This window comes from Hippopotamus amphibius, chromosome X (assembly GCF_030028045.1).
Source record: "Hippopotamus amphibius kiboko isolate mHipAmp2 chromosome X, mHipAmp2.hap2, whole genome shotgun sequence".
Classification (NCBI taxonomy): domain Eukaryota; kingdom Metazoa; phylum Chordata; class Mammalia; order Artiodactyla; family Hippopotamidae; genus Hippopotamus; species Hippopotamus amphibius.
Window position 1 is genome coordinate 84,119,644 of NC_080203.1, and position 22,879 is coordinate 84,142,522.

General features: G+C 35.9%; 1 protein-coding gene across 1 annotated transcript in view; it reads left to right on the plus strand.

Moving 5' to 3' along the window:
* ARHGEF9 (Cdc42 guanine nucleotide exchange factor 9) overlaps window positions 1–21,452 on the plus strand; it is a 183,878-nt gene extending 162,426 nt beyond the window's left edge. Inside the window, exons 9-10 of the mRNA XM_057718669.1 lie at window positions 4,823–4,891; window positions 21,211–21,452. Of these exons, the coding sequence (XP_057574652.1) occupies window positions 4,823–4,891; window positions 21,211–21,392 (251 nt within the window). The 3' untranslated portion in view covers window positions 21,393–21,452. The remainder of the gene's footprint in view (window positions 1–4,822; window positions 4,892–21,210) is intronic.
* The last annotated feature ends 1,427 nt before the right edge of the window (window positions 21,453–22,879 follow it).

Here is a 22,879-nt window from a genome sequence, read left to right on the forward strand (position 1 = left end):
TACTGGCTGCTTCTCCCAATGGCAGGCACTAGCAACCTCTGACACTGCCTGGGGTGTTAGCACTATTAGAGGAATTGCCTTACTGTGCTTTTTGTAGATCAACTCAAAGATTCACACCATTCCCTCTGGTTCCAACATGATGTCTCCCACACAATAGGAAAGCTTCCAGAAATTACTTCCTGACAGGCTTATGTTCATCTTTTTAAAAATATTAAGTTTTTTGGTCTGATTATAACAGTAAATCATTTTCATTGTAAGCAATTTGGGGGAAAAATACAAGAAAAAAACTAAAAATCACACATGAACATACTGCCCAGAGATAACTTTTGTTAACATTTTGATATATTTTCTTCCCATTTTTTTTCCTAAGTGTCTAGAAAAAAAAAACTAGGGTGGCCGATCCTTTATATCTGTCTCCTCCAACCTCTGCCACTTCATGACTGATAGATATAATTTTATATCCTTATTTTTCACTTAAAATGATATAATTAGCATTTCTATAAATCATTTACTATTTTAATTATCATTTTTATGGATTCATATGGATTTACCATCATTTCTATGTATTTTATTTTCACTTTTTAAGTATAAAATTAATACATGGTCATAATAACCATTTAAACACATATGGAAATGTAATAAAGTTTAGCATTCTTTTCCCTTCTCCGTTGCTCCTATGCTGTGTGATATATTCAGTACTAATTTGGTGTGCCTCTTTCCATACTAATCTTAAGCTCATATAAACATATATAACATAAAATGTTATTTTTATTTAGAAAAATTATACTATACATATTACTCTGTAGCTTGCTTTTTTAAACATAATTTATCATAAGTAACTCCCCAGTTGAAGAATATAGAATCTAACTATAATTCCTTGTATCAGTCAGGGTTCAACAAGAGAAGCATAACCAATAGGAGAAGTATTATTATTAAGAGATTATTTATAAGGAATTGCCTTATGTGATTGTGAAGCCTGGCTAAGCAACTCCAGGTAGTCAGGAATCAAGGATCATGGGCAGGCTTGAACTCATGCGCATAGGCCAAAGCTGTCATCTATAGGGCTTGTAGGTCTGAAGCTGTGAGGCAAAATTTTTTCTCTTAGGGAAGACCTCAGCCTTGCTTTCTTTTTAAGTGGCAAAAACACTTACCATGAGCTCTATACTTTTAACAAATTTCTAAGGGCACAGTATAGTAATGTTAGCTGTAGGCTCATTGTTGTACAACAAGTCTCTAGAACTTATTCATATCTTGTGTAAATGAAACTTTTTAGTTATAGAACAGCAGCTCCCAGTTTTCCCCTCCTTCCTAGAATCACCATTCTGCTCTATGTATCTATGAGTTTGATTAGTTTGACTAGTTTAGATACCTCATATTCATACAAATGTAGGATTTGTCCTTCTGTGACTGCATTATTTTCATTAGCAAATGTCTTCCAGATTCATCTATGTTGTCAAATATGGCAGAATTCCCTTCCTTTTGAGGGCTGAATGATATTGCAGTGTGTGTGTGTGTGTGTGTGTGTGTACAAAAATACATGCCACATTTTCTCTATCCCTTTATCCATCCTCAGACATTTAGGTATTTTCCATATCATAGCTACTGGGAATAATGCTGCATTGAACATAAGAGTACTGATATCCCTTAAAGACCCTGATTTCTATTATTTTGGATATATACAAGAAGAGGGGTTGCTGGATCAAATTTTTAATTTTATGTGGAACCTCCATAATGTTTTCCATAGTGACTAAATCATTTTAATTCCCAACAGTTTACTATGGTTCCAGTTTCTCCACATTCTTGCCAATACTTAACTATCTTTTGTTTCTTTGATAATAGCTTTCTAAACAGGAGTGAGATGATATCTTATTATGGTTTATATTTGCATTTCCCTGATGATTAGTGATGTTGCACATCCTTTTATATACCTGTTGCTCATTTATATGACTTCTTTGGGGACATATCTATACAATTCCTTTGCCTATTCTTTTTAATCAAGTTATTTGTTTTTTTGCTATTGAGTGCAGAAGTTTCTTATATATTTTGGAAATTAACCCCTTATTGGATATATGGTTAGCAAATATTTTCTCCCATTCCATAGATTGCCTTTTTAATCTGTTATTTCTTTCCTTTGCTGTGCTGAAGCATTTTAGTTTGATGTAGTCCAGTTTGTCTACTTTTGCTGTGTTGCCTATGCTTTTAGTATCATATCCAAGAAATCATTTTCAAGACAAATGTCAAGATTTTTCCCTCTTTTCTTCTAGGAGTTTTACAGTTTCAAGTCATACATTTAAGTCTTCAGTCCACTTTGCATTGGTTTTCATGTATAGTGTAAGGTAGAAGTTTAATTTCATTCTTTTGCATGTGGATATCCAATTTTCATAGAACCATTTGTTGAGGAAACTATCCTTTCCCCGTTGTATATTCTTGGCAGCCTTGTCAAAGATATGTTGACTGTATATGTGTGGGTTTATTCTGGACTCTCTATCCTATTACATTGGTCTATATGTATGTCTTTATGCCAGTACCATACTGTTTTAATTACTGTAGCTTCATAATATATTTTGAAACAGGAATTGTGATGTCTCCAGCTTTGTTCATCTCCCTCAAGATTGCTTTAGCTTTACGGATCTTTTGTGTTTCCACATGAATTTTAGGGTTGATTTTTCTGCTTCTGTAAAACCATTGGAGTTTTGATAGGATTGCATTGAATATGTAGATGGCTTTGGGTCAGAATGGACATTTAAAAATATTAAGCCTTCCACCACAAGAAAAGTAAACCACGGGCCAATATCCCTAACGAAATACATGGAAAATTCCTCTCATTGAAACACTCGCAAGCAAAATTCAACAGTACAATAAAAGGATCATACACCATGACCAAGCGGGATTTATCCCTGGGATTCAAGGATCATTCAACATATATAAATCAATTACTGTGATACATCACACTAACAAAATGAAGGAAAAAAAATCACATGATCATCTATAGATGCAGAAAAATTTGACAACATTATAAAAGGTGTTCCCTTCTATAAAAAAACTATCAACAAGTTATAGAAGGAATTTACCTCAACATAATAAAGGCCATATGTAGAAGGCTCACAGATAACATCATATTTAAGGGGGGAAAGCTGAAAGCTTTTTCTCTAAGATCAGGAACAAGACAAGGATGCCCACTTTCACCACTTCTAGTCAACATAGTCGTGGAAGTCCTAGCCAGAGCAGTTAGCCTTAATTAATTAATTAATGCCTCCAAATCAGGAAGGAGAAAGTAAAATTATTCCTGTTTGCAGATGACATCATCTTATGTATAGAAAACCCTAAAGACTCCACAGAAAGCTTTTACATCTAATAAAGGAATTCAGTAAATTTGTAGGATACAGAATTAACACACAAAAGTAAGTTGTGTTTCTATACACTAACAACAAACTATCTGAAAAAGAAATTAAGCAAATAGTCCCATTTACAGTTGCATCAAAAATAATACAACAATTAGGAATAAATTTAACCAAGTAAGTAAAAAGACTAGTACACTGGAAACTAAAAAAATATTGCTGAAAGAAATTAAAGAAGACACAAATAAATAGAAAGATATTCTGTGTTCATGGAATGGAAGACAATGTTGATAAAATATCCATTTTACTGAAAGCCATCTGTAGATTCAATGTGATCCTATTAAAACTTCAATGGTATTTTTTTCAGAAACAGAAAAAAAGGACAATCCAAAAATTCGTGGGGCTCCACAATACACCCATGAGAGAGAAGAACAAAGCTAGAGGCATCACAATTCATAATTCAAAATATATTATTACAAAGCTACAGTAATTAAAACAGTATGGTGCTGGCATAAAGACAAACATATAGACCAATGGAATGGGATAGGGTGCTCAGAAATAAACGCACACGTATATATTCAACATATTTTCGACAAGGGTCCCAGGAATACACAATTGGGAAAGGATAGTTTCTTCAATGAAGGATGTTGTGAAAACTGGATATCCACATGCAAAAGAATGAAATTGAACTCCTCCCTCATACCATACATGGATATCAGTTCAAAATGGGCTGAAGACTTAAACATATGACTGGAGACTGTTAAACTCCTAGAAGAAAACATTGGGGAAATACTTCTTGACATTGATCTTGGCAATGATTTCTGGGATATGACACCAAAAACATTGACAGCAAAGCAAAAATAAACAAATGGGACAACATCAAACCAAAAAGCTTCTGCACTGCAAAGGAAAGAAACAACAGAACAAAAAGGCAACCTATTAAATGGCAGACAATATTTGCAAACCACATAATCTGATAATTTCCAAAATATATAAGGAACTCCTATAATTCAATTACCCAAAAAACAAATAACTCAATTAAAAAATTGGCAAAGAATTTGCACATTTTGGTTATTTTATTAATTACTTTTGCCATTCAATTTTTTTCTCCTTCTGAAAGTTTCCCAGTCTATATACATTTTCTATTATAATCACTTATCTTTTGACTCATTTTCTTTCCTTTTTCTTTCTATTTTTACTTTTGGTTGTGAAATATTATCCACTTTACACCATATTTTATTCAACCATTCTCCATTTAACAGCCGCTTAATTCATGTTCTCACTCTTTTGCCCCTCTGTACATTGAAATGCATTGTTATAGGTTAAGTCTTTGTGTAAATTTCTGACCACTTTACTTTTTTTCTGCTTTTCAAGACTTTTGGTACATCTTGCCAAAATTACTCTTCCAGAAAAGCTGTATTAATTTGTACATTTAAGAAAGGTCTGTGTCTCTCATAACAAGATCATGTATTTTTATGTTATAGGCTTTGAAATTTCTGAAAACCAGAAGAGGCAGGCTGCAATGACTGTCAGAAAAGTCCCTAAACAAAAAGGTAAAACTGCCTTTAACTGCAACCTCCCTGACTTCACTCACTCTTGTTGTGAGACCGAGAAGCTATAGGGTATGTGCTTGCATATTCCTAGACTTGTTTCCATGCTAAAGTTCACTTGGGTGGAGAATGTCCAGATACCCAGATGTCTCTGATGACAGGTGGCAAATGGTCTTAAAAGACTTAAGGCTTAGGAGTAAATAATTTAAGGTAGTCATGTCCAAAGATAGCTCATTGGGTACAGGAAAAAAAAATAAAACCCCTCTTTCTGTTATTTTCACTTAAATAAAAAAGAGAAAATAAACTTTATTAACAATTTAGAAACAGTTGGACAATAGTAAATGTGCTGAATTTATTAATACATATAAATATATTAGGGATGTGTGCATAACCGTCTTTCATTGGTTTGGGGGCATTTGCCAAATCAGGAACCCCAAATCACAATGGAGGACTTCAAACTGAACCTAGACAGAAGATTCAGATATTTACTCTCTTTTTGAATCATAAACTAAAGTATTTAAAAAAGAAAAATACCTTGGGAATCAATTTGAATATGAAATGAAGCATTATTTTCTCGTTTTCATGAACTAGAAAAAATTAAAATGCTTAATTGAACAAAGGGAAGGAACTACCCTCTGTTTATTTGAAAACCTATTCAGTACAGTCATTTTATATAAGTTCCTTCATTTCGTTTTTATGGTACCCCTGAAAAGGTAAGCATTATTAGCCCCATTTTCCAGGTGAAGAAACTGAGAATCTTTGGGGTAAAGTGATTCAGAACTTACGTCAGCTTGACTCCAAGTCCTCTGTTCTCTCCTTTTCACCTCAAGGTTCTGCTGATCCTCCATGCTGGGAAAGAACAGCTCACTTTTTTGTCTTGCCTCAATTATTGACAGCTGTTTTTATTACTGACAGCCACTATCATTGTCCCCAGGGTAGGCAGTCTTAATGAGACTTCACTTTCCCTAGGCCCTTCCTTGTGCTCCCTTAAAAATCTCTCTGGTTCAGAATGAGTCACCATATAAAATGATCAGATTCAAGTTGCCTAAAATTCTAGCAGCCACATAAAGCCCTCTTAACTATTCCTAATGAAGTTCCTTTTCATTGAGGAAGCTGAGTGCCTGTGAATATCTGATTTCCAATTAAGGAGTGCACCTAGCTTGAGCCTCTGGCTAGACATGGCCTTCCTTTTAACTGCCTATTGCTTCTTATTCTTGGGAGGCCCTGATTGGCACTTTCCATCTCATCATGGAAATATGATTGACTTTATATAGGGAATTAAAGGCAACAGTAAGTCTTTGATCTGTATGGAGAGGAGAATCCTTTGAGAGAATGTGCTTCTTCCATAGAGATATGAGCCCCAGCCACCTGGACATTTCTCAGGCTACAAAGGGGTTACTGTCCTAATGGCCCATCTCTGTCTCCTGCAGGCTCCCACCTTCTGAGCTTCTCTCACTCTGAATTCCTCCACTGTCCCTAGCACACTGACTTTCATGATGGCATGGTGTTCCTTTACCTCAGCCCAAGTTCCCTCAAGTCTGTCTGAGACTGGCTTATGTTTTCACTGAAAAACCTTAAAGCAGAGGAACATGCACAAAGCAACCAATTAGAAACAGTCCTACTCACTCATACCAAACCTTTGTGTCAGGTACCTTCCCACCTTATCTCAAGGCTATCCCTTGCAGGTCCTCTCTTATCTCTCAGTATGTAAACAATGGTTCACCTAAACAGATATCTACCTTTAAAGCAACACTGAAATCTTCAGAGAAAATTATCTAATTTTAAACTTCATAGAATTCCTAAAAATTTCCTCCCTTATTTCTATTTCTAGTTTTCAAGGCTCTCCTAGTCCACAAGCTGTGGTGACTGATATACTTTTAGATTCAAGGGTGCTATACATGTAGAAATGATTGTCCATCTTAGTAGTTCAATAGTTTTATTATATACCTGGGAAGAGCAAGAAGGGAATTCTCTCAGATACATGAGAAAGCCAGCTTTCTTAATCCTTCCAATGACACATTCCTGAAAGTGATAGGGAACATTGTTGTTAGGATTTCTCTAATTCAGATTTAATATAGATTCCAACACAATCTGTAATGCCATGGGACCTTATCAACTCAGTCTACTGTTCTGGGGGAGGGGAAGCCTGGCTAGAAGAAAAGCAAAGAGGACAGAGCCTAGTTCCAAGGGAAGCCTTTTCACTTTAATTTTGTCTTTTTACACTGCACTGGTTTTAAGAATTGATATATAACTTCTTGGGAGTTAGTTGCTAATTCCTGGTCCATCAGCCCATTTCGGTTTGTCATCATGGAGCTCCCTAGGGCCATGAGTACAGTCCCCATCTCCAGACGTTTTAGGCCAGCTCAAAATCAAATGAGTACCCTAGAGTAACTAAAGTAAACTTGAAATAGAATAAAATTTGAATAATAATTCTACCCTGATTCCAAAACTAATTATATAGCTAAGATAACCAACACAGTTTGGTGTTGGTAGGGGGATAGATATGTTAGATTAATGGAACAGAATAGAGAATCTAAAAACAGACCTACACAAATATGCCCAATTTATTTTTGACAAAGGTACAGAAGCAATTCAGTGGAGGAAGGATAGCCTTTTAAACAGATGACACTGAAGCAATTGAGCTTCCATAGGCCAAAAATAAAAATAATCTCAACCTAAATTCACACCCTATAAAAATTAACCCAAAATGGATAATGAACTTAAATTTAAAACTACAAAACTTTTAGAAAACAGTAGGAGAAAATCTTCAGTATTTAAGTCTAGGCAAAGAAGTTCTTAGAACTGACACCAAAAGCTTGAACTATAAAATAAAAATTTGATAAAATGGACCTCATCAAAATAGAAAAATTTGCCCTGTGGAAGACCATGCAAAGAAGATGAAAAGACAAGCTACAGGCTAGGGAGAATATTTGACATGTATCTGAGAAAACATTTTTATCTAGAATATATAAAGAACTCTCAAAACTCAACAGTTAAAACGAAACAAACAAAAAAACAAAACTACACACTCCAATTAGAAAATGGGCAAAAGACAGATAATTCACTGGAGAGGATATATGGATATCAGTTAATCACATGAAAAGATGTTCAACATCATTAATCATTGGATATGCAAATTAAAACCACAATGAGATATCACTACATATCTATTACAAAGGCTAAAATAGAAAAATATAGTGAAAACACCAAATATTGGCAAGGGTGCATGGAAACAGAATCATTCATACTTTGCTGGTGAGAATGTAAAACGGTAAAGCCACTGTTTTATATAATAGTTTGGCAGTTTCTTAAGACATAAAACATACAATTACCAGATGACCCAGCAATTACACATCTGGGCATTTATCCCAGAGAAATGAAAACTTATTTTTACTTAAATACTTCTAAGCAAATGCTCATAGCAGCTTTTTCGTAATAGCCAAAACTGGAAACAACTTAAATGCCTTTCAGTCAATAATTAAGCAGATTCTAGTACATCTATACCATGGAATATTACACATCAATAAAAAGGAGCCAACTATTGGTACATGCAACAACCTGGGTGAATTCCTTCCCCCCACCCCCACTGGTGAATTTCTAAGGAATCATGCTGATTGCGAAAAGTCAATACCCAAAGGTTACATATGGTATGACTCCAGTTATATAACATTCTTCAGATGATATAAGTTGGAAATAGGGAACATATTAGTGGTTGTCAGGGGTTAAGGAGGTGGCAGGGAAAGGAAAGAAGTGAGTGTGGTTATAAAAGAGTAACAAGAGTAATCCTTGTAATGATAGAAATGTCCTGTCTCTTGACTGTATCCTGTAACAATGTTAATATCCTAGCTGTAATATTGTAATATAGTTTTGCAAAATGCTATCACTGGAGAAATTGAGTAAAGGGCACAAGGCATATCTCTGTATTTTCTCTTACAACTGCATATGAATCTACAATGATCTCAAGATAAAAAGATTAATTAAAAAATAAAATGAGCACTCCCCAAACTTCCTCCTTAATATCTACCTATAATTCGTTGGCCTCTGGTACCCTCATATTTTTTGAAACTTTGCACCTTTGAAAACTGACAACATCATCAAAATGGCGGAATAGTTTTCTACTGTGTCTCCCTAAAGAACACAGATTTTGGCAATCACCAACAGATGAGAGTGTTTTTATGAAAGTCAGGGAGTCCGGTGGAGAAGTTCTAGACCAAATAATCTATGATTGGACATATAGAAGAAGCCAGTCAATAAGAACTGAAGGAGGTGACTGCCCCTTTAAATGCAAAGACAGCAACACAAGACTAGAAGGAATGTGAAAAATCAAGGAAACAAGACATCATCAATGGAATGCAATAGTTTCCAGAAACTGACACACAAAGATAGGGAGATCTGTGATTTGTCTGACAAACAATTCGAAATATCGGATTGGCCAAAACGTTCATTCAGATTTTGCCAGAAGATGTTACAGAAAAACCCAACAAACGTATTGGCCAACCCAATAGTTGTTTTAAGGAAGCTCAATGAGCTACAAGAGAAACAATTCAACAAAATCAGGAAAACATCATAAACAATAAGAAATTTAACAGAGTAGAAATTATGAAAAGAACCAAATTATAGAACTGAAGACTACAATGTATGAAATGAAAAATGCAATAAAGAGCATCAATAGCAGACTTGATCAGCCAGAAGAAAGTATCTGTGAAATCAAAGAAAGGTCATTTGAAATTGGCTAGTCAGAGTAGGAAAAAAAAAAAAAAGAACAAAAAAGAGTGAAGTATGCCCATGTGACTTATAGGATAAAATTAAGATTAACAGTCTGCAAAATATTGGAGTACCAGAAGGAGAAGAGATGGAGAAAGGGAAAGAAATATTATTTAAATAAATAATAGCTAGAACTTTCAATTTTTGGATAGATATTTGGATATCCAAGGTCATATGGCTCACTGGTCTCCAAACAATTCAACCCAAAATGGTCTTCTCTAAGACACATTATAATAAAGCTGTCTAAAATCAAAGACAAAAAGAAGGTTAAAAACAGCAGCAAAAGAAAAAATAATCTCATATGCATGGGAACCTGCATAAGGCTATTAGCAGATTTCTCAACAGAAACCTAGCAGGCAAGAAGAGAGTGGAATGATATATTCAAAGTACTGAAAGAAAATAACACCCACCCAAGAATGCTGTACCCAGAAAAGTCTTCAGAAATAAAGTGGAGAAAAAGACTTTCCCAGATCAAAAAAAAACAAACAAACAAACAAAAAGCTGAAAGCTAATCAGCACTAGACTAGACTTGTCTTACAATAAATGCTGAAAGGACTTATTGAAATGAAAAGATGCTAATTAGTAATGTGAAATCACAAAGAAGAAAGTATGATAGGGGTGGGAGACAAGATGGCAGAGTAGAAGGACTTGAGCTTACCTCCTCTTATGAAAATAACAAAATCAAAACTAACTGCTGAACAACCATCAACAAAAAAGACTCCAACTTACGAAAAAAAGTACTCTACACCCAAAGACAAAGAAGAAGCCACAACGAGAAGGTAGGAGGGTTGCTTTTGCAACAAGGTGGGCAACCGACAAACTGGAAAATTATTTTATCTCAGAGGTTCTCCCACACAGGTGACAGTTCTGAGTCCCATGTCAGGCTCCCCAGCCTGGGGGTGTGGCAATGGGAGGAGGAGCCCACAGAGCATTTGGCTTTGAAGGCCAGTGGAGGGAGCACACAAGTTTTCATGTGCACTGGGACCCAGGACAAAGCAGTGACTCCATAGGAACTTGGGCCAGACCTACCTGTGGGTTTTGGAGAGTATCCTATGGAGGCAGGGGTCAGCTATGGGTCACTGTGGGAACAAGGAGACTGGAGGTGGGGGCTGTAAGGAATATTGATTGGTGTGAGCTCTCACAGAGGTCATCATATTGGCACCAAGACCTGGACCCACCCAGCAGCCTGTAGGATCCAGTGCTGGGATGCCTCAGACCAAACAACCAATAGGGTGGGAACACATCCCAACCCATCAGCAGACAAGCTGCCTAAAGTCATCCTGAGTCAACAACCACCTATAAACATCCCCTTGTCATGGCCTTGCCCCCAAAGGAACAAGATCTAGCTCCATCTACCAGTGGTCAGGCGCCAAGCCCTCCCACAAGGAAGCCTGCACAAGCCCCTGGACCCACCTCAGCCAACAAGGTGCAGATGCCAGAAGCAAGAAAAATTACAATCCTGCAGCCCGAGGAAGGGAGATTGCAAAGACAGAAAGGTAGACAAAATACAATGGCAGAGAAATACGTTCCAGATGAAAGAACCAGATGAGACCCCAGAAGAACAACTGAGTGAGGTGAAGATAGGCAATCTACCTAAAATGAATCCAGAGTAATGACAGTAAAGATGATTCAAGATGTCAGAAAAAGAATGGAGCACAGACCAATAGGATACGGGAAATGTTTAATAAAGAACTAGAAGCTTTAAAGAACAAACAAAGATAAACAATACAATAACTGCAATGAAGAATACACTAGAAGGAATCAATAGAATAAATGAGGCAGAAGAATGAATAAAAGAGCTGGAAGACAGATTGGTGGAAATCACTGCTGCAGAACAGAATAAAGAAAAACGAATGAAAAGAAATGAGGACAATCTCAAGGACTTCTGGGACAATGTTAAACTCATTAACATTCACATTATAAGGGTCCCAGGAGGAAAAGAGAAAGAGAAGGGGCCTGAGAAAATATTTAAAGAGATAATAGCTGAAAATTTCCCTAATGTGGGAAAGGAAATACTCACTCAAGACCTCTGCAGAGAGTCCCATACAGGATAAATCCAAGGAGGAACACACCGAGACACATATTAATCAAATTGAGAAAAATTAAAGACAGAGAAAACATTAAAAGCAACAAGGGAAAAGCAACAAAAAACATACAGGGGAATTTCCACAAGATTTTCAGCTGATTGTTCAGCAGTAGCTCTGCATTCCAGAAGGGAGTGGCATGATATATTTAAAGTGATGAAAGGGAAAAAACTACAACCCAGCAAGGCTCTCATTCAGATTCCATGGAGAAAGCAAATACATTACAGACAAACTAAAGCTAAGAGAATTCAGCACCACCAAACCAGCTATGCAACATATGCTAAGGGAATTTTCTAGATGGGAAAGGCCACAACTAGAAACAAGAAAATTATGAATAGGAAAGCTCAATAGTAAAGGCAAACATACAGTAAAGGTAGGCAAGAATTCACACAAAATATGATAACAAAACCAGCAATAGCGAGAAGAGGAGCATACAAATGCAGGATATTGGAAATGCATTTGAAATTAAGAGACCAGCAACTTTAAACAATCTTATAAATTTGTAGACTGCTATATCAAAACCTCATGGTAAGTATAAACCAAAAATCTATAATAGATACAAACACACACAAAAAAGAAAAAGCAATCCAAACACAACACGAAAGATAGTCATCAAATCAAAGAGAAGAGAACAAAAGAGGAAGGGAAGAAAAAGAAAACTATGGAAACTAATCCAAAACAATTAACAAAATGGCAATAAGTACATATGTATTGGTGATTACCTTAAATGTAAATGGATTAAATGCTCAAACAAAAAGACACAGACTGGCTGAATTGAATAGCTAGTGGGAAGCAACTACCTAACACAGGGAGATCAACTCAATGATTGCTAACAACCCAGAGGGGTGGGATAGGGAGGGTGGGGAGGGAAGCTCAAGAGGGGGGGATATAGGGATATATGTATAAATACAGCTGATTTGCTTTGTTGTACAACGGAAACTGGCACCACAGTGTGAAGCTATTATACTCCAGTAAAGATGGGAAAAACAAAACAAAACACAGGACCCGTGTATGTGCTGTCTACAAGAGACCCACTTCAAACCTAGAGACACATACAGACTGAAAATGAGGGGGTGGAAAAAGGTATTCCATGCAAGTGGAAATCAAAAGAAAGCTGGAGTAGCAATACTCATACCAGATAAAATAGAGTTTAAAATAAAGACTGTTACAAGAGACAAAAAAGGAAACTATGTAATGAGCAAGGGATAAATCCAAAAAGAAAATATAACAATTGTATATATGCACCCAACATAGGAGCACCTTAATATGTAAGGCAGATTCTAACAGCCGTAGAATGAGAAACTGACAGTAACACAGTAATATTGGGGCACTTTAATACCGCATTTTCATCAATGGACAGATCATCCAGACAGAAAATCAATAAGGAAACACAGGCTTAAATAACACATTAGACAACATGTACTTAATTGATATTTATAGTACTTTCCATTCAAAAGCAGAAGAATATACATTCTTCTCAAGTGCACAGAGAACAATCTTCAGGATAGATAACATGCTGTGCTATAAAGCAAGCCTCATTGTATTTAAGAAAATGGAAATTATATCAAGCCAGCAATCCAACTACAATGCTATAAGATTAGAAATCAACTACATGGAAAGAACTGGAAAAAACACAAACACAGGGAAGCTCTACAATGTTACTAAACAACCAATGGATCACTGAAGAAATCAAAGAGGAAGTTAAAAAATACCTGGACAGGTGAAAATGAAAACGCTATGATCCAAAACTTATGGGACACAGCAAAAGCACTTCTAAGAGTGAAGTTTGTAGCAATACAATCTTACATCAGGAAACAAGAACAATCACAAATAAACAACCAAAACTTACACCTAAAGCAACTAGAGAAATAGGAACAAGCAAAACACAGGTAATAGAAGGGAAGAAATCATAAATATCAGAGCAGAAATAAATGAAAGAGATGAAGAAAACAATAGAAAAGATCAATAAAAATAAAAGCTGGTTTTTGAAAAGATAAACAAAATTGATAAATCTTTAGCCAGACCTTGTTCAACATCACTAATTATTAGAGAAATGCAAATCAAAACTACAATGAGGTATCACCTCACACCGGTTAGAATGGGCATCATCAGAAAATCTACAAACAGTAAATGCTGGAGAGGGTGTGGAGAAAAGGGAACGCTCTTACACGGTTGGTGGGAATGTAAATTGATACAGCCACTATGGAAAACAGTATGGAGGTTCCTTACAAAACTAAAAATAGAGTTACCATATGACCCAGCAATCCTACTACTGGGCATATACCCAGAGGAAACCATAATTCAAAAAGACACATGCACTCCAATGTTCACTGCAGCACTATTTACAATAGCCAGGACATGGAAGCAACCTAGATGTCCATCAACAGATGAATGGATAAAAAAGATGTGGTACATATATACAATGGAATATTACTCAGCTGCAAAAAGCAATGAAACTGGGACATTTATAGAGACATGGATGGACCTAGAGGCTGTCATACAGAGTGAAGTGAGTCAGAAAGAGAAAAACAAATATCGTATATTAACACATATATGCGGACTATAGAAAAATGGTACAAATCAACTGGTTTGCAAGGCAGAAATAGAGACACAGATGTAGAGAACAAACATATGGACACCAAGTGGGGAAAGCGGGGAGGGTTGGGGGGAATGAATTGGGAGATTGGGATACCAAATTGTACACTCTAAATATATGCAGTTTATTGTCTGTTAACTGTATCTCAATAAAAGTTCTTAAAAAAAAAGAGATTCTGGCTAAAAAAAAAAAATCTTTAGCCAGACTTATCAAGAAAAAGAGGGCTCAAATCACTAAAATTAGAAATGAGAAAGAAGAAATTACAAATGGACACCACAGAAATACAAAAGATCATGAGAGACTACTACAAGCAACTATATGCCAATAAAATGGACAACCTAGAAGAAATGGACAAATTCTTAGAAAGCTAAAATCTCTCAAGCCTGAACCAGGAAGAAATAGAAAATATGAATAGAACAATCACAACTAATGAAATTAAAACTGTTATTAAAAAAAAAAAAGAATCCCACAAACAAAAGTTTAGGATCAGATGGCTTCACAGGTGAATTCTTTCAAACATTTAGAGAAAAGTTAACACATATCATTCTGAAACTTTTCCCAAAAATCGCTGAAAGAAAACTCCCAAACTCACTCTATGAGGCCACAATAGAATGGTATCACTGTGATACCAAAACCAGACACAGATACCACAAAAAAAAAAAAAAAAAGAAAATTACAAGCCAATATCACTGATGAACATAGATACAAAAATCCTCAAAATATGACTAGCAAACCAAATCCAACAATACATTAAAAGGATCAAATACAATGATCAAGTGGGATTTATCCCAGTGATGCAAGGATTTTTCATTATTACCAAATTAATCACAGTGATACACCACATTAAGAAACTTAAGTATAAAAAACATATGATTATCTCAATAGATACAGAAAAAGCCTTTTACGCAATCTAACACCCATTTATGACAGAAAACTGTCCAGAAAGTGGGCATAGATCAAACCTACCTCAACATAGTAAAGGTCATATACAACAAACCCACAGCTAACATCATACTCAATGGTGAAAAGCTGAAAGCATTTCCTCTAAGATTAGCGATAAGCCAAGGATGTCCACTCTTGCCACTTTTTTTCAAATTCTGGGAGTCCTAGCCACAGCAACCAGAGAAGAAAAAGAAATGAACAGGATCCAAATTGGAAAAGAAGCATAACTGCCACTGTTTGCCGATGACATGATACTATACATTGATGATCCTAAAGATGCTACCAGGAAACTACTAGAGCTTATCGATGAATTTGGTAAAGTTGCAGGATACAAAAGTAATGCTCAGAAATCACTTATATTTCTATACACTAACAACAAAAATCAGAAAGAGAAACTAAGGAAACAATCCAATTTACCATTGCATCAAAAAAGAATAACATACCTAGTAATAAACTTACCTAAGGAGACAAAAGACATGTATTCTGAAAATTATAAGGCACTGATGAAAGAATTTGAAGGTGACACAGATGGAAAGATATACCATGTTCTTGGCTTGGAAGAATCAATATTGTCAAAATGACTATACTACCCAAGGCATTCTATGGATTCAATGCAATCCCTATTAAATTACCAATGGCATTTTTCACAGAAATAGAACATTTTTTTTAATTTATATGGAAACACAAAAGACTCCGTATAGCCAAAGTAATCCTGAGAAAGAAAAACGGAGTTGACGGAATCAGGCTCCCTGACTTCAGACTGTACTACAAAGCTACAGTTAGTTGTCAAAGGTTATGTCCTTGCAGTAAGTGGCACAGAGAAATGCATATAGCACAGGGAAATGGAACAGTATAGAAAGCCCAGAAATAAACCCACGCACCTATGGTGAATTAATCTATGGCAGAGGAGGCAAGAATGTACAATGGAGAAAAGACAGTCTCTTCAATAAATGATGCTGAGAAAACTGGACAGCTACATGTAAAAGAATGAAACTAGAGAATTCTCTAACATCGTACACAAAAATAAACTCAAAATGGATTAATGACCTAAATGTAAGACCGGATACTATAACACTCTTAGAGGAAAACATAGGCAGAACATTCTTTGACATAAATTGCAGCACTATCTTTTTTTGGATCCAACACCTAGAATAATGAAAATAAGAACAAAAATAAACAAATGGGACCTAATTAAACAAAAGCTTTTGCACAGCAAGGGAAACCATAAAAATAAATGAAAAGACAACCCAGAATGGGAGAAAATATTTGCAAATGAAGCAATTGACAGAGGATTAATCTCCAAATATACAAACAGCTCGTGCAGCTCAATATCAAAAAACAAACAAAAAAGCAAAAAAAAAAAAAAAATCAAAAAGTCGGCAGAAGATCTAATAGACATTTTTCCAAAGAAGATATACAGATGGCCAAAAATCACATGAAAATATGCTCACCATTGCTAATTATTAGAGAAATGCAAATCAAAACTACAATGAGGTATCAGCTAAGACCTGTCAGAATGGCCATCATCAAAAAGTCTGCAAACAAATGCTGAAGAGAGTGTGGAGAAAAGGCAACCCTCCAACACTGTTGGTGAGAATGTAAACTGGTGCAACCATTATGGAGAACAGTATGGAGGTTCTTTATAAAACTAAAAATAGAGCTACCATATGATCCAGCAACCCCACTCCTGGGCATATATCCAGAGAAAACCATAATTTGGAAAGATACACACACCCCATATTCATTGCAACCCTGTTTACAATAGACAGGACATGGAAGCAACCTAAATGCCCATCGATGGATGAATGGATAAAGAAGATGTGGTACATATGTACAGGGGGTTATTATTACTCAGCCATAGAAAAGAATGAAATAATGCCATTTGCAGTGACATGGATGGACCTAGAGATTGTCATACTGAGTGAAGTACGTCAAACAAAGTCATATATCATATGATACTGCTTATATGTGGAATCTAAAAAATGGTGCAAATGAACTTATTTACAAAACAGAAATAGAGTCACAGATGTAGAAAAACTTATGGTTACCAAAGGCCAAAGGCGGGGAGGGATAAATTGGGAGATTGAGATTGACATATATACACTACTATATATAAAGTAAATAACTAATAAGAACCTACTGTATAGCGCAGGGAACTCTCCTCAATATTCTGTAATGACCTTTATGGGAAAAGAATCTTAAAAAGAGTGGATATATGTATATGTTTAACTGATTCACTCTGCTATACAGCAGAAACTGACACAACATTATAAATCAACTATACTCCAATAAAATTTAATTAAAAAATGAGCAAAAGACCTAAATAGACATTTTCCAAAGAAAATATTCCAACAGCCAACAAGTACACGAAAAGTTCCTCAGCATCATTAATCATCAGGAAATACAAGTCAAAACCACAACGAGATATTACCTCACACCTTTCAAAATAACTGTTATCAAAAGACAAGTGCTGGAAAAGATTTAAAGAGAACCTTGTGTACTGTTGGTGGGAATGTAAGTTGGTACAGCTGCTATGGAAAACAGTATGGAGGTTCCTCAAAAAGTTAAAAATAGAACTACCATATAGTTCAATTCTAGTTCTGGGTATATACCTAAAGAAATGTAATAACTATCTTGAAGAGATATATCTGTACCCCATATTTATTACATTATTCATAATAGCCAAGACATAGAAACAACCTACGTGTCCTTTCACAGATGAATGGATAAAATAAATGTGTATAAACACACACACACACACACACACACACACACACAATAGTATATTATCCAGCCATAAAAAGAAGAAAATCTTTTTTCCACATCATGGACTAACCTGGAAGGCATTATGCTAAATGAAATAATTCCGACATGAAAGACAAATACTGTGTGATCTCACTTATATGGGGAATCTTATAAAACTGAACTCACAGAAACAGAGAAGAAATTGGTATTTACCACATGCGAGGGGTGTTGGGTAGGGGGAAATAGGTGAATATGGTCAAAAGGTACAAACTTTCAGTTATGAAGTAAATGAGGTCAGGAAGTAATGTACAGCATGAAGCCTAAAGTTAGCAAAACTGTATTGTATATTTGAAAGTTGCTAAGAGAGTAGATCTTAAAAGTTCTCATCAAAAGAACAAATGTGTAACTATGTGAAGTGATGGATGTTAAGTAGCCTTAATGTGCTTATCTTTTTGCAGTATATACATATATCAAATCATTATGTTGTACACGATCTTATACAACATAATATGTCTATTATGTCTCAATTAAATTGGGTAAAAGTACAAAATCTGAGCAAATAAGTGAGAAATTTTAATCAGTAGTCAAACCTCCCAACAAAGAAAAGTCCAGGAACAGACAGTTTCACTGGTGAATTCCATGAAGCATTTAAAAAAGAATTAACACCAGTCCGTCTCAAACTAATCCAAAAACTTGAAAGGAACACTCTCAAAATCATTTTATGAGGCCAGCATTACCCTGATATGAAAGCTGGATAAAGATACTACAGATATCCTTGATGAATATAGATGCAAAACTTCTCAACAAAATACTAGCAAACCAAATTCAACAGCACATAAAAGGATCATGCACCATCATCATCAAGTGGGATTCATCTCTAGGATGCATGCATGTTCTACATATGCAAATCAATAAATGTGATACACCACATTTACAGAATGAAAGATAAAAATCACATGATCACCTCAATAGATGCATAAAAAGTATTTTACAGAATTCAACACCTTTCATGATGTAAACTCTCAATAATTTGGGTATACAAGAAACATACCTCAGCATAATCAATGCCTTTTATGATAAGCTCACCACGAATAACATAATATTCAATGGTGAAATTCAAAAGCTTTTCATCTAAGATCAGGAATAAGACAAGGATGCCAACCCTCAGCACTCCTATTCAGCATAGCTCTGGAAGTCCTAGCCAGAGCAGTCAGGCAAAAAAAGCAAGTAAAGTCAGAAAGGGAGAAGTCAAATTGTCTCTGTTTGCAGGAGATATGATTTCATATATAGAAAACTCTAAAGACTCTCCCAAGAAATAATAATATTAGGATAATAAAGGAATTCAGTAATGTTTCAGGATTCAAAATCAAAGTGCAAAAATCAGTTGCGTTTCACTAACAACAAACATCCAAAAGAGAAATTAAAGACACAATCCCTTTGTAATAGCACAAAATAGTAAAATACTTAGGAATAGGTTTAACCAAGAAGGTTAAATATCTGTACATTGAAATCTATTAGACATTTATGAAAGAAATTGAAGAAGACACAAATAAATGGAAAGATATCCCATATTCATGGATCATAACAATTAATATTGTGAAACTGTCCTTACTACACAAAGCCATCTGTGTACTCAGTGTAACCCCTACCTCAAATTCCATGGCATTTTTCATAGAAGGAGAAAAAATACTCCTAAAATTCATATGGAATCAAAAAAGACCCCAATTTACCAAAGCAATTCTGAGAAGGAAGAACAAAGCTGGGGACAATCATGCATCCCAATATCGAAGTATATTACAAAGCTATAGTAATAAAAAAAAGTATGGTACTAGCATAAAAACCAACATATCGATCAATGGAACAGAATCGGGAGCCCAATTATAAACCCACACTTGTGGTCAACTAATATTTGTCAGGAGGCCAAGAATATTCAGTGGGAGAGAGACAGTCTCTTCTATTAATGGTATTGGGAAAATTGGATATTTACATGAAAAGGACTATATTGGACGCCTATATTACACGACTCACAAGAATTAACTCAAAATGGTTTAAAGACTTAAGTGTAAGACCTCCCTCTGTAAAACTCCTAGAAGAAAACATAGGGAAAATACTCCTTGACATTGGTCTTGGCAATGAGTTTTTGACTATGACACCTAAAGCACAAGCCAGAGAAACAAAAATAAGCAAATGGGACTACATCAAACTGGAAAGCTTCTGCACCGCAAAAGACAAACATGAACAAAATGAAAAGGCTACCTAGGCAATGGGAGAAGCTATTTATGAACCATATGCCTGATAAAGACACACACATGCACACACACACACACACACACACACATACACCATGGAATACTATTCAACCATAAAAAGAAGGAAATCCTGACATTTATGGAAATATGGATGGTCTTTAGGGAGTTATGCTGTGCAAAATAAGTCAGACAGAAAAATACAAATATGATATGATGTCACATATACGCCATTTGAAGAAGGCAAAGTTATAGAAACAGAAAGTAGATTGCTGGTTGCCAGGGGTTAGGGAAAGTGGGGAGACATTAGTCGAAGGGTACAAACTTCTAGTTATATAATGAAGTTGTTCTGGAGATATAGAGTATGGTTAATATAGTTAACAATATTGTACACTTGAGTTGCTGAAAGAGTAGTTCTTAAATGTTCTTATCACAAACAAGGTAATAGTGTGAGGTGATGGATGTGCTAACTAACCTTATTGTGGTGATTATTTCACAATATATGCGTGTAATGAATCATCACATTCACAGTTTAAACTTACACAATATTATATGTCAGTTACATCTCAATAAAACTGGAAAACAATAAAAACAAAAACAAAATAACACAATACTGGCTTTTGGAAAAGAAGTGGTTCCTTTCCACCGAAGTGCCAGTGGCTTAATATGATATATGATGGCTTAACATGATACTACTTCCAGGGTAATGGGATCAAGTCATCAAACAAAGGCAAACAGAGAAGCTGTAATGTTGAAATTTCAGACACTGACCGGATATTTGGGAGCAGCAGAGAGATCCGTCCTTGCATTCTGAATCATATGCGGTGTGCCTCAGCCAATTCTGTTCTGAATATAGATAATGATTAAAAGTAAGCACTAGGTGATTTGAAAAGCCCCTTGCTACTTAATTTATGTCATTTCCCTTTGATCTCCCATCTTCTTTAGGTGTCAACTCTGCGCGCTCAGTTCCTCCTTCCTACCCACCACCGCAGGACCCGTTAAACCAGGGCCAGTACCTGGTCCCCGATGGCATCGCTCAGTCACAGGTCTTTGAGTTCACAGAACCCAAGCGCAGCCAGTCACCATTCTGGCAAAACTTCAGCAGGTTAACCCCCTTCAAAAAATAATACCAACAGGGAGGCAGATAATTTTAAAATAAAGTAAATAAAATTATATTTATAGATGGACCTTTTTTCGGAGAAGCACTGTTGAAATTTATATATATATATATATATATATATATATATATATATATATATATATATATATAAACACACACACACACACATACACACATACACGCAGAAGGACCAAAAATGTTATCTGTTGTTTTGGGGAAGTAACATCTATAGTTGGTAGGAAGAAGTACTAATGACTTCCAAACACGTGATCCCTTCTTAAAAAGTTTTCCATTCTTACCCTGTCCCTCTCCCTTTTACTTTCAGAAAAATGGCATTTCTATTTGTTCCTTTTCTTGTTGAGATAATCTTTTTGCTCTCCTGTGAGTGATTCATTGACTTGTCATTATTAACATAGATATGTTTGTATTGTTTTTTACTTTCCTGATGATACCGATGCTGATAACTTTTGAATTTAATTTGATGTGGTGGAGTTTGGGAGTATCGAATTACTGTTTTTCCTTTTAATTTTCACTGGGTAAAGGGAGTATCCCCTTTCTCCTCTCCTTCAACTGATCATCTGCGAATGTTTCTGCAGCCCTGCATTTGCCCCAAATAGCCTTTTCCCTGCATCTTCTGTCCTCAGTCATGCCAGTCTGGACATGCTCTGTTGTGCCCTGTGACATAACTGCTCAATATTTCTATTGCTTTCACTGTGTTTTAGGTGTTGTAGAGGGATCGAAACTAAACAGAAGCAAGGGAATGTCAGAGTAATAATGCTGGAGAGGACTTTTTTTCAGGGAACATTCTGCATTTGGGCTATTTCTTCTGCTAGCACTGGAGGTTCCCATTTGCCCCACTGCTGGGTCATGATAGTTTTGTGTCTGGGGTTTAGTTTGGATCAGTTGTTCTCCTCTTTATGCTGCTTTGGTTATGGTGTTTCTTCTAGGCTTGTCCCTCCTCTAACCTAAAAAATCTGAACTAGAAGCAAAGAAGCTGAAACTCTGCCTCCTGGAGGAGGGATTCAACTGCCTCCAGTACCAAGTAGATTTAGGGCAGGACTACCCACTGCAATCAGTTCAGGGGCCTGGTTGTACCTGCTTCCCATTTGCAGTTTGTTTAGGCAGCATCGCTAGGAGTTTGTGAGAGGTCAAGACAGAGCCCACCTGACAAAGATCATCAACTCTATTCAAATTATTGACCTGCACAAAATCCAAGGCTGATAGTAACCTCTTATAGGAAAGAATGAAGACAGGCATGGAAAGAGACAGCATTAGCCCAAGATATGTACTTACAGTTGCTAACTTATGTGAAACTTCCCCCATTGTTAGCAAATTGCATGGATAATCTTCCATGGCTCCTTCCTTCCCCCTCCCTGTCTTCTTTCTTTCTCCTGCTTGCCTCTGCACAGGAGGATTGTTGGTATGAGCATAGTTAAAGCACTTCTGGTGCTCAAGAATGCCCTGTTTCCAACATTCTCCCATCCCATGACATTT